Below are 13,031 nucleotides of genomic sequence, written 5' to 3'. Positions count from 1 at the left end.
AAATTATGTTAGATTAAACTATTATGCATATTGAAACATGCTGTATATATTAATTAATTATGGATGATAAAAATTAGGCATACTTTTTTCTTTAGTTCTGGACTGGTTTCATGTAAGGACTACTCTTCCTGTTAATTGTTAAGATGCCCAGAAGACTGTTGATGTTGACAGTTTTCCTGTTGTCACAGGTTTAGATGACTCGTTCAAGTTCTGGAGGGCTCCATCTCGAATGTCCAGTCAAGATCGAGATCCAAGTTCTCTCTCTACCTCGGAAACAATGGTACTTCCAAAGAACGCATAAGTGCTGCATTTTGAATTTCTGCAAAAGTTTGCATTTACATAGTGGAGGGATAAGAATGGATGTGAAGAATCAGGTTACGACCACCATGGCAACTGGGATTTAGATGAAGTGCTGTCTGCCTAGAACTAGGTTCTACCTGGCTCAAATAAGTGTACTAAATATAATTTTATAGGTGAATTTTCAACCTGTTTTCTACCTTTTTTTTTTTTTTTTTTAACAGAAGTTCAGAAGTTTTGAAATATTTATCAGTAGTAGCAGAAGAAAGGGCTTCCCGGGTAGCACAGTGGTAAAGAACCCGCCTGCCAGTATTATAGGAGATGTAAGAGATGTGGGGTTGATCCTGGTTTGGAAAGATCCCCTGGAGAAGGACATGGCAACCCACTCCAGTATTCTTGCCTGGAGAATCCCACAGACAGAGGAGCCTGGTGGGCTGTAGTCCATGGGGTTGCACAGAGTCAGACATGACTGAGCACACAGTAGCTGAAGAAGAGCACAGACCCCATGTGATTAGCAGTGCTTGATTACCCTGAAATTTTGCTTAAGGACCAGACAGTTTGAAGAATGTTGACCCATTCAGGTGATTCCAGTGTGGTACTGATGACTTTAAACACATTTCTAAATACTTGTATCAGATAGGAGCTTGTCTTAATTATCTGAAATGCTTGAAATTTATGTACATCTGCCTGCCTTTCTTCCTTTTTATTTATAAGTTTCTTTGTTCTAAAAAGTTTGAGACACTATTTTTGAATAATGACATGCTAGGTTTCATTTGTTTTGGAAGCATACAAAGTTATTCTCAACTGGAAAACATTGCAGTGTATTTTTGGAATAATCGCTGTGTAGTAGAACCAATTAGGAAGGCAAAGGTTTGACTCCACTGCTTCCAGGAGCAAAAATAATATGAGAATTAAATAATTATACAGGAATTAATGAGATTCACCTCCTGCAGTTTCTCAAGAGAGTGGTACTTTTTGCTAAGTTTTAAGTCTCCCTCCCTCCCCTGCCTCCAGACTCAGAAGAGTTTATGTTTAGTGCTAAATTGAACCTTTATTTAGAAAAATGGAATAATTACCCCAATTCTAGTAGGAGTGATGCTCTCTTTTGCAAGCTAGAAATAGTATGTATCTTTGTTTCAGTAAGAGAAATAATGATATGACTCAGTGCTAAAGGGAACCGTAGTAATTGGCTATTTAAATAGTTCATAGAAGGACAGTGTTAATTATGTGCTTAAAAATAGTAATTCTTAGGTTTACCCTTTTTGTTTAAAGGGCTATAGGCTAACTTTGAAATCTGTACATACTTCAGTTCTTTGTTTATAGAAGGTATGTAGTAAATAGTAATTGCTCTAAGTAACTTTGAGTTATCTTAGCTGCTTGGTAGATAACCAAGTTGTATTTTTTCTATACAAGGAGACTTAAAAAAAACCCAAAGCAAATCAAGCGTTTATATTTCTCTGTTTTATAATAATATATAAACCTTACAGATTAAGATACTAGTTCTTCTGAGAAACACTTTGTAAATATGTCACTTATTATAATAATTAAAATAGAAGCACCTCTGTTAATCCAGGACAGGGAAGCCTGGCATGCTGCAGTCCATGGGGTCACAAAGAATTGGACATGACTGAGCAATTGAACTGAACTATTAATGCAAGTCTTTAACTTGTTTATGTGAGGATATCACATAGACTTTGAGAAGTATATACCAATGTTGTTAAGAATTCTTCTGTATAGTCCTATGTAAAACTTACTTCTCAAAAGACTAATAGTACCTGTTAGAATTTTTACAGTCAGCTCTTTCTTTCTTTTTTGGTTTCCAAACAGAAGAGTTTTGTTGTTGGTAACTTATTCACCAAATTGCTAACTTTTATTCACAAAAATTAGTCTAATTACTCCAGTTCTACGAATTGTCTTGTTTTCCTTATCATATCAGAGGTACTATATCTTTTTTTTTTTCCAGCAGGAGACAAATGTGGAGAGTTTTTATTCATTATGTCAGTGTTACTTTAAACCTAAGCAGTCTGTACCCAGACCAACTAACACTTCCTCAGATATAAGAAAATGTTGAGGTATCAGTTAAATGGCTGTAAATCTTGCTAATAAGCTTCTCTGGTTATTTAAATCATAGTTTTGTCTGTCTTCCAGAATTGAGAAAAGAAACAGCTTGTTGATGGGTTTGTCTTTCCGAGGAGAGCGCTGTCTTTTGCTGTGGGCCACGCCACGCAGTGCAGTGTGGCCGGGCCGTTGTCTGGTGCTGGTGCCGCACTAGGTACCTGAGTGCTGTTATCTGATGAACACTGGTGTAGGTGACTGCAGCTCGTATGCTTTGTGAATTACAGGTAGAGTAAGGAGTGTCGTTGTTACCTTGGGGGATATTGCCCTATAAATAAAGCCTTTTTAGAGATGGCTTCCTCAACTCACTGTCCCCTTCCCCAGGGCAGGGGTGGCAGTGGGGGGTCAGGCATCAGTTGTTTTCCCTCTTGGAATCACATTTCTACTTCTCAGAGATATTCGAACTAGATGGGTGTTTATGCCTTAGACATACCAGTGTGTATCAACAGCTTTAACACTTAAGTTTGGTCTTTTCTGTGATCTTGAGCAGAATTATGTCTGTTTTATCAGTTTTCAAAGTAAAGGACATGTGGTTCATTTCCTTTTGAGCTTTTCTTTGTGAAATATGTGATTCTTTCAAACTTTCTGGAGCACTAATTTAAGGCAAGCTGATTTTATTTTAACATTTATAGAGAAATTTTACTCATGGGCCCTCCTACCCTTTAAAAAACTGAAAATCATTTTTACTATCGCTACTTTACAAAAGAAGAGATGAATGCTTGGAATGAGTGTCTTGTGCAGGGTTCCAGCACTGCTGACTGGTTGAGCGTTATTTGAATCCAGAAGTTGGCCGTGATGTCATGCCCCTTCACCACAAAGCAAATGTGACTCGTGCCAAAATAGATGCGACAGTGAGGGTGCAGTGAGATTAGGTGAAAAGGAATGATGAAATAGAGAGTGATTTTGTGTGATAAGTGGCAATTGAGATGGGCTTTAAAGGATCACCACCTTCTTTTTTATATTATGTACGCATTTACAAGGAGCTAAAAACAATACTCAAATATGTCTTAGAATTCAGTGCCCACATATGAGATTTGAAAGTCTAGATGAGACATAAAGCATAATTAGAAAATAACTGAATACCAAGCTGTGTGGTGCTGGAAGCATTAGATATTCAGAAAATGCATAGAGTTGTTTGGAGTGTGGGAGAAAGGCTTAAGTTTGATTACTGGTGTGACCAGATGGGATTAACCAGGAGACCTGAGTCTGAGTTTATGGATTTGAAGAGAGAATCTGTAATAGCTATAAAGACGTAAAGATACTTCAGCAGAGTGAAATGTTATGAAACATTATAATTGATATTAGAGAAATATGAATTGACATTTGTTCGATGGTAGTTAAAAGTTATTTTATAGACCAGGATGACAAATAACACATTCATATATCTATGTGTATTATTAAATATGATCAAATGAATGTCCTTTGGAGATTATTTTCAAGCAAGCAAGATTTGAGGACAGTATAGAGCAAGTCAGCTTAATACATTTTTACCTATTAAAATAGTAATCCTTGGTGACTCAGATGGTAAAGAATATGCCTGCAATGCACAAGACCTGGGTTCGATCCCTGGGTTGGGAAGATGCCCTGGAGAAGGGAATGGCAACCCACTTGAGTATTCTTGCCTGGGGCATTCCATGGACAGAAGAGCCTGGCTGGTTATAGTCCATGGGGTCGCGGAGAGTCAGACATGATTCAACAACTAATACTTTCATGCTAATATAGCAAATTTTAAAAATGCAGATTGTTTAATAGAAATACAAATAACCCCAGTCAGTTTTTAAAACACAGTATATTGGTCTAGAAAGAAGTTCTTATGTTTTATCAATCATATGGGGTGGGATAAGTTAGAATGCAGCCATTAAATATTTTCTAAAATCATATTTTTCAAAATTTGTTTGTCCCTTCTTCGGCTGATACTGAGGAAGAGCCCAGTGTTTGTTAAGGCCTGATGTTTGTTGCGTTCTTCTAATGAGCCAGGTATTTAGTGGGTCCTCAGAGGCTTTCTTTTCCTGCAGTGAGTGTAATCTTCATTTTCATCAGTAGAGAGGACTCCTTGAGTGTTTGTCAGTTGAAGCGATGTTCAGTGAAAAGATAGAGGATTTCAATTCCTCGTCCTCTTAAATTTTTCCCCTATAGCCGAGGGAGCTCGTGGGTGGAGCCAGGCTTGTTTGGTGGCTCCTGCGTGGTTGTGATGTCAGTCTCAGTGTGTGACTGTTGCTTCGCAGACTGAAAGTTATCTGGATGTCCGTTGACAGGAACATTTCTTTTTTTTTTTTTAAACACATCTCTTACAGCCAGTTATAGGCAGATATAATTTTAAAATGTCTTTAGGTTTTCCCCTCCTTCTGTGTGGATCTAATGTTATATAAAATAAGACATTTAATACATGCTTATTTATGAATGATTTATCTAGACTGAGATTTATCTAGCCTCCATCTGTAGACGACTTTATCCACTCAACTTACAGCTTTTGGCTGCAGCTTTCTGTCGCTTAGTCGTTGCTGCTATAATGTCATACTTCAAGTGGTGGGAGGTGATCGAAGTCAGAAGTTGAAAGAGGAATTTTAAAAACTATTAATTTCATGTGCCATTTTCTTCAAATTCTTGTGTTTTTTTGCTATCAGAAACTGCAAATGAAAATCACCTTGGGTTTTGCTTTCATCCTGTCAAATCAAGTCTAAGGTACTCTACTCTAAGGATTAGGACAAATACGGAATCAATGTACAGATACCATGAGCTGTACAGTGTCTGGGTTTGTGGTAGGTTGATTCCTAAGTTCTGTTGACAACTTATTTGTGTGCATGCATGGACCTAGAGCTGACCCAGGTATGGGAAGTTTATGCTGACTCAGAGAAAAGAAACTGATGGGAGAACACAGTAATTTTTACACAGGAGGTGCTTGACAGTTTGGGCTTTTTCAGCTTTATAATTTTTATAATCTGTAAACCTACATGTGCAATTCTGTTTGTTTTCTGCAGAATTTCTATCCTGTTTAGTGTTTCCAAAAAACATGATAGAAATTCTGGTGAAAATTTCTATCTAACACTGTAGAGTGTTTTCTGAAGTACAGTGTCAGTATAGTTCTTAATTTTTAAAAACAGTTCATTTGTGACAGGCGAAGAGATAGAGAAAAATCTTTTAATACTTCTGCTAATTCTTTTATAGGCACTATTTAAATTTGTGTGTGCCATTTGAAACTAAAAAGACTCTTTTATTATGAATTAAGAAGTGCAAAATACCTTAAAGACACAACAATTTATAGTTAAAGTAGTATGCGTCTTAGCCTCTCAACATTTGCGCGTTAAGTGGGAATGGGCTTTGCGTGCATGTTCAGTCACTTCAGTCGTGTGTCCAACTCTTTGCAACCCCATATACTATAGCCCACCAGGCTCCTCTGTCCATGGGATTATCCAGGCAAAAGTACTGGAGTGGATCGCCATGCCTCTTCCGGGAATCTTCTCGACCCTGGGTTGAACCCATGTCTCCTGCATCTCCTGTATTGCAGGCAGATTCTTTACTGCTGCGCCACTGGGGAAGCCTGGGAATGGGCTTTATCAGGACCTTAAAATCCTCTATGAGTTTCAAATCAAAACTTTGCTCCTTTAAGTTAACTGATTTACATAAACTATAACAGGTCTAAGAAGCAGAAAATGCCATTCCAAAAACTGTTATGACTCTCAAGACATGGAGTGTTTTTCAGTTATACTAACTAGTGTGCTTTTGTGATAAATCTTTTTGTGTGAGGATATCTTGTGTGTATGTTGCTGGTGTTTCATTTCCCAGTTGGTGATGTTAACCAGTGAGTGCTCCAAGTATAAAGTAATTGTCTTTGCTGATCCCTAGGTGGCAGCTTCTTTGGGCAGTGCTGAATTTCAGTCCCTCGTGCTCTCCATGGTGCCTCACCCTGAAGTCACACACGACCAGCTGGTGGCCCAAGGTATCCTTTTAGGAAGACATTCTACTTTCAGGAAGAAGAGTGAAAAGTTGGTCCAGACAGATATTTTGAAAGTAAATGTCTAGATAAAAGAACCAAATTAAATTGTAGAACAAGCCGTCCAGATAAGAACAAAATGAAATGTCACAGAACGTAATAGAATAAGTACATCAGAAATTAACAAACAAATACTCTTAACTAATAAATGGGAGTTTGGCCTTCAAGTAGTCTGATTGCCATATGGTTCCTTATTAGGTAATAATGGGTATTTGGTATTTGAATCAAGGAACTGATAGATGTTAATTAGCTTCATTTTTTTCTGTTCTTTTGGGAACACACCTCAGTTTGCCACTTGAAAAGTGAATCCACTTGAAAGTGATGAGAAGTGGGGTCATAAGGATTTTTCAAAGCCTATGCTTTCGTTTTAAAGCACACAAAATATTTTGAGTCCTTATTTTATAAGAAGGTTGTGATGAGTAGCCTAGGATTTATTTTTATTAATGACAATGTGTAAATTTTATTCTTTGTTTTAGGGACTGTTGCCAGCTCTGTTTGCTTCACACTTTATATATTTGATAGATTACAGCTAGCTTTTGTTTCTTCTAAGGCAGTAGATAGACCTTTATTTAGTAGCTTTAAATCCCTAATCTGTAATGAATATACTACCTAAAAAGAAGGTAATTTTAAACATAGAAATATGAGCATCTGCAGGGAAAATGCTGTCTAAAACTTCAGAAATATTTGTCTAAGACTTTACTCTGAATTTTCATTACAGTGTTTGTTCCAGAACTTCCTGAACAGTGTCCCAGTTTGGTTTTTAGTAATTCATGTTAACATATAAAAATGTTTAATTTCAGAAAGTACTCATTTGATCCTCTTAAGAACAAAAGAAACAAACTCAGGTTGTTTTAGGTAGCTTAGAACACAGAGCATGAAATGAAATTTGATAACAAATCTCACGAACATTTATTTCTAAGAGTATGTTGAGTTACTGTTTTTTAAACAGCTTTATTGAGATAATAATTCACATTCATACAGTTCACTCTTTATAAGTGTACAATTCCTTGGTTTTAATGTACTCACACAGTTGTGCAAACATCACCACAGTCAATTGTAGAACACTTTTATCACCCAGAACAACCTCGCTCCTGCTAGCAGTCACTCCTGATTTCTCCTGCTCTCCCCATCCTGCCGCAATCACTAGTCTGCTTTCCCTCTTTATAGATTTGCCAGTTTGGGATGTTTCATATAAATGGAATCTTATTTATGGGTCAGGGTAAGGGTATCTCGGGAATTTTTTTTGTAGTTTTGTGTAAGTTTGGTTTATTCAAAATAGAATGTTTCCTTAAAATAGAAATAAAAAATAAAGGTCATGAGGGAGTCTTGAGGCAGATTAAACTGTCTTGTTAACAGTCCCTTGCCGAGTCTTCTAGGAAAGTTCCATACTCTTGTATCTTCAGTTCTAAAATCCAGAATTTCTGAAAGTGAAAAATTTTCTCAGAACTCAGGTGGCAGTAAGCCTTAGCTGTGCCTGAATACATTTGGCTACAAAATCTGACCAATTCTAGTTGGAAGTTGTACTTGCTGATATGTTTGTCCTACTTGTTTTGATTCTGTGTCTGCTGCACTGCAGCAAGATTTGTTTCCTTGTGGGGCGTTGCCCAAGATTCCACTGGGGGTGTTAATTAGTGTAGAGTGGTGGTTGTTGTTTAGTTGTTACGTCGTGTCTGACTCTTTTGAGACCCCATGAACCATTGCCCACCAGGCTCCTCTGCCCATGGAATTTCCCAGGCAGGAGTACTGGAGTGGGTTGCCATTTCCTTCTCCAAGGGATATTCCTGACCCAGAGATTGAACCCATGTCTCCTGCATGGGCAGGTGGATCCTTTACCCCTGAGCATGAGGATACATGTACCTTATTACTTTTCTAAAATCTAAAAATATTTTGAGTGCAGAAACACTTCTGGCCCTTAGTTTAAAAGACAAGAATTGTGGTGCATCTGTTTGTTACCCAGTGTCTGAGTGCGTGAGACACAAAACCAGGCCCTGCCCTTCTCATCTTGGCCGGTACATTGGCACCCAAGGAATCCCTCAGATAACATGCATGTACATGTTGCATGTACGCGTATGCATGTACGCGTACGTGCATGTGCACACACACACACACACACTCTGGAGGAGCTGGGTGTCTGACACGCTGGCCTCATGGTTGAGGTGTGCCGAGCAGTTAGGGGAATTCCCCAGCTGTCTCTCTTTAGCACGTTTAGAAACTTTCATCTGATTATCAGAACTTGTGAATTTTGTATGTAACCACAAGCTAACAAAATGGTGATAATTTTCACACCTATCTCAATAATAGGTCAGCGTGAAGCTGCATCTCCACGGCTTCCTCCTGATTCACCCCTCTCTGCTCCTCTGCCCAGGCAGTGTGTGTTTGTCACCCCGCCCCTCCTCTCCGCGATGTGCAGCCTCCTAGACAGCCTCTTGGTGGCCACTCCAGGCGACACTGCCGGCGCTTTCCGACGAACCCGTCTCATTGAGCTTCTCTGTAGGTAAGAGATAAACACTCCCAGGGAAGCAGGGAGACTGAGGTTTTTCCTTTTGCCAGATTTGTCTGGACAGTTTTTATTTTCATCTGTTAAAGCATTTGCATTGCTTTGTTTCACTAACTGTTAAACTTCCCTTACCCCATCCTGATATTTTAAAACTCAGAAGTTTGTCCTCTGCCCCACTAAAGGAATATGATACAAGTCTCCCTGATTGTTCAGAATGCAAGTGAAGGAGTTCTGGGGTTCATTTCCCTAGTGGTCATATCAGAATAACGTCATTGGGTTGAAAAGTCATTTTTAAAATCCATTTGGAATTGTTTAGTTATGGTTGAACATATAGGCTGAAAGTTTTAATAGAAAGTAGTCTGATAAAATTTAAGGAAATCATGATTTGGTTCTTTGATGTATCCAATATTAATTGGCATCTGACCAGACTTTTTCTGATTTTGTGATTGGCTGTATGGTATAGTTAAAAGGCCAAGGAAATTGGATTCAGTCCAACTTAGGTCCTGATTATGGTTCATTCTCTCACTAGTGTTGCAGCCTTGGGAAAGACACTTTAATCTCTGATTCATCATTAATAACACTAGTTAATGGGATGACTGTTAGGATTAAAAAGAGGTGTTGTCTACGATACTCTCTTACCTTGAGTGAAGTGTTCCTTCCCTCCTGACATCCTGCTTATTCCAGCCACGTATACCCACCTCCTGTTCATTTGCATTTCTCTCTGTTTCTGCCCTTTGAACATCCACTCTCTGAATTGTCTTCCTTCTCTTTGCCAAAGCACAGCGCTTTCTCTTTCTTTTTGGGATAAGAGCAGTCTCAAGAGAAAGAAGTCTGTGGTGCTTCACTTTCTCAGTGGTGTCCGTTTCTTTACTCTACCCTTTATAGTAGGCAGCAAGATGAGACTTTGGTCTGTTTACATTTCTTGTCCTACTAGAGTTGGAAAACGAAACTGCTAGGTGATTGTCTTTCCTTCTTGAACGTTTCCTATCTCAAAAATGGTCAAAATGGAGTGTTAGGAATATTTTTGCTTCTGCAGAGTCTGTTAAGAGTCTGTCGTGACATTGAGGGCACAGAGGTATTAAAGAATCTTATAGGAAAGGCTTATATTTCCATCCTTGTTATTTCTGACTTAAATTTTTTTGCTGTTTTTTTTTTTCTTTTTTTTGGTTTTTACTTTCTAAATCAGAACTTACTTCCTCGGAAGTGTTTTTCCTATTTTAAATAGGGACATAAGCACCAAGCTCTTTCTCTTGTTTGTCTTTTCCTTTTGAAAGGACTTTATTATATTCTGCTTGTAATAGGTTTCATTATATATTTTCCTTAGAATTCTTGGTTTCTGACATTTAGTTGATGATATCTTTTCCCATGTTCTGAAATATTTTAGGGAAACTTTTTATAAACATTTATTTCCTTCATTTCATAAAAATCCCTTTTCTTGAGTTCTGTTCATGGTCATATCCAAACTGTAAATTCTGATTTGTTTGTCTTCAGTAACAAGCATCCCGATGGTCTGAAGGGTGCTTTTTTCTTCCTTCACAGCATCGCAGTCGCCACCCTCCTAGAGACAAGTGTCCAGGAGCTCCGGGCCTCGCTGCCTACGTCTCTTCCTGCTGAACACACTCAGGCTCAGGTGAGCGCCCACGTCTCCCTCTCACCTCGTCTGTGTGCGTTTCTGTAGCCTTCAGTGCCAAAAACAGAAGTTCTGGAGGACATACCACAGGAGAGGAGTGAAAGTCTCTTAGGGTATACATGGTATGATGAGGTTATTTGAAATAGGTTACTTAATATTTCAACCGGAGACATCTCTGAATGGTAGTAAAGAGCAGTGAAAGGTTTAAAGTCCTAGATTCTATGCCTGGTTCCATCATTAGCCAGCTGGACATATTTCATCAAGAATCTGGGTACCTTTGAGCACTGTTAGACAAAGGGGAATGTTCATTGTATAGCCCACCTTCCCCCTCTGTGATTTTAGGATATCTCTGTTATTTCTACCTAAATTAAAGTTGTAGAAATACTTAGTAAATTCTGTGTATTTTCAAAGCTCAGTTTAATAAGGAGAAATTTATGTTTGTTTCTTCACAGATATTTAGTGAAGTTATTGCTAATAGAAATGATATCTTAAGATCAGATTTTTAAAAAGGGCCACAAGATTTGTTTGGTGTGAGAGATAATAAAGGTGGGCCAGACCAGTGTCTCTTGCTCTGTGATGTTTTCTTCAAGCTTTCTGCGTAAGGCAGACCACGTCCCACAAGGCTGGGTACCACTGTATATCATCTTCCAAACACTGGCCCAGTGCAGCACTTCCGCTTGTGAGTGTGCTTGTTTGCGTATTGGCCATCACCTCCATTTTTCTTCCTGTCCATCCAGCATATCTTTATTGGGGGCCTACCGAGTAGCAGGATCTTCCCTAAATGAATACAGCAGAGAACCTTCCCCTCAAGTTGGGAATATAGACAGTGATCAAATACATATATGCCTGATGATGTCTTAGATAGATATCTAAGAAGAAAAACTAAAGGAGGGACAGGAAGTAGTGTCAGAGCTGGCAGGGCAGGGCTTTTCTGTGTCAGGTGCTCAGGGAGAGGCTTTCAGACAGTGATGTGTGGCCTGAAGTGAGTGAGGAAGCCAGTCCATGGGGTCTCGCGGGGCCCCTGAGAGTTGCCCTATTCAGGAAACAGCACGGAGTGGCTGGAACAGAGTCTGCAAGGGGAAGATGAGGCCAGAGCATCCAGGGCTCCGTGAAGGTGGAAGTGCCATTAGTGCCTGTTTTATAAAAGAAACGACGAGCCCAGAGATGGAGAGCTTGCCCAGGATGGCTCCCACAGTGAGAGGCAGGGCCAGGATTCCAGCCCGTGCAGGCTGCTTCTGGAATTCACAGTCTTACTTTTGCACTATGTGGCCTGTGTAGACTGACTGCTTCTTCCCTTTTTGTCCTTAATAAGATGATTCATTCATTCCAGAAAACTCTGGAACATACAGCCCACTGTATTGTGCTCTAGGCACTAGTGATGCCTCTGTGAACAGAGCAGGCATGCCCCTGCCCACAGAGCCTGGATCCTCGGAACGGGAATAACAGTTACAGGTTTTATCAGGTGGAGACGAATATAAAGAATCAGTGAGGATGGGTGAGACCTCAGAAAAAGCCTCATCAAGGTGAGATGTGAGCAGAGCTGAGGAGACAGGCTGTGGTGGCGAGGCAGAGCGTGCAGCGGAGCTCTATGAGGGACAGAGACATGAGGTACTGAAGCTGGGGGTCGCTTGGTTGGGCTTTTTTTTTTTTTAAAGAGTTTCAAACATAAGAAAAAAAGTTACTTTATGAACTATCCTACAGGTAGCTGATTGCATCTTCGATATTGTAGTTCACAGGAGAATCTGACAGCTCAGGTGTTCTCGCTCAGGCTTCCTACAGGCTCTCCCCTCCCTTGGATTGTCTGTTCACGGTCACAGTACACACCCAGAGGGCAGATTCACTGTAACTGCTGTGGTGTGGCCTAGCAAGGGGTCAGGAAGTACTTCACAGCGACAAGGAAATTAAATTTCACAAACTGCTTGCATTTCACCCGACAGGAAAAATGTAGAGCCACCTGTACTTTTATGTAAAATGTGTCCACAGATTAGATAAAGGGAGTACCTTTCATCCAGAGAAGTAGGACAGAAGAACTCTTTGGAAGTAGTCTGACGCCATTCACCATAGAGGCACTTTATGGTGGTGTTTAGTCGCTGAGTTGTATCTGCATCTATTGCAAAGCTGTGGACTATCGCCTGCCAGGCTCCTCTGTCCATGGGATTTTCCAGGCAAGAATACTGGAGTGGGTTGCCATTTCCTCCTCCAGGGGATCTTCCTGACCCAGGGAGCAAACCTGTGTCTCCTGCATTGACAGGTGGATTCTTTACTACTGAGTTACGAGGGAAGCCCTGTAGGTACTTAAGCCCCAACAAATGCCTGGCAGTCCCTGACTCTTACAGTAACCTTGGAGGAAAAACTGTGAGTGTGTGTGTGCGCACACAGGTACAAAAAGAGAGGCATCGGAATGTGTCTGTGAAGTTCATTTCTATGGTCTGTTGCATTGCCTGGGCATGGTGGAGAGAGAAGTCATCACAGTTTGTTCTTTCTCATTACATACCCAGAGA

General features: G+C 39.8%; 1 protein-coding gene across 5 annotated transcripts in view; it reads left to right on the top strand.

Moving 5' to 3' along the window:
• RTTN (rotatin) overlaps window positions 1-13,031 on the top strand; it is a 119,099-nt gene that overhangs the window by 81,252 nt on the left and 24,816 nt on the right. For all 5 annotated transcript variants that reach the window (XM_010855045.1, XM_010855047.1, XM_010855046.1 and 2 more), the window contains 4 exons: window positions 189-280; window positions 6,256-6,349; window positions 8,705-8,897; window positions 10,440-10,530. In XM_010855045.1, the coding sequence (XP_010853347.1) occupies window positions 189-280; window positions 6,256-6,349; window positions 8,705-8,897; window positions 10,440-10,530 (470 nt within the window). The remainder of the gene's footprint in view (window positions 1-188; window positions 281-6,255; window positions 6,350-8,704; window positions 8,898-10,439; window positions 10,531-13,031) is intronic.

The sequence above is a fragment of the Bison bison genome, unplaced genomic scaffold, assembly GCF_000754665.1.
Source record: "Bison bison bison isolate TAMUID 2011002044 unplaced genomic scaffold, Bison_UMD1.0 scf7180017864353, whole genome shotgun sequence".
In the NCBI taxonomy this organism is placed as follows: domain Eukaryota; kingdom Metazoa; phylum Chordata; class Mammalia; order Artiodactyla; family Bovidae; genus Bison; species Bison bison.
This window is presented reverse-complemented; position numbering and strand designations above follow the sequence as displayed.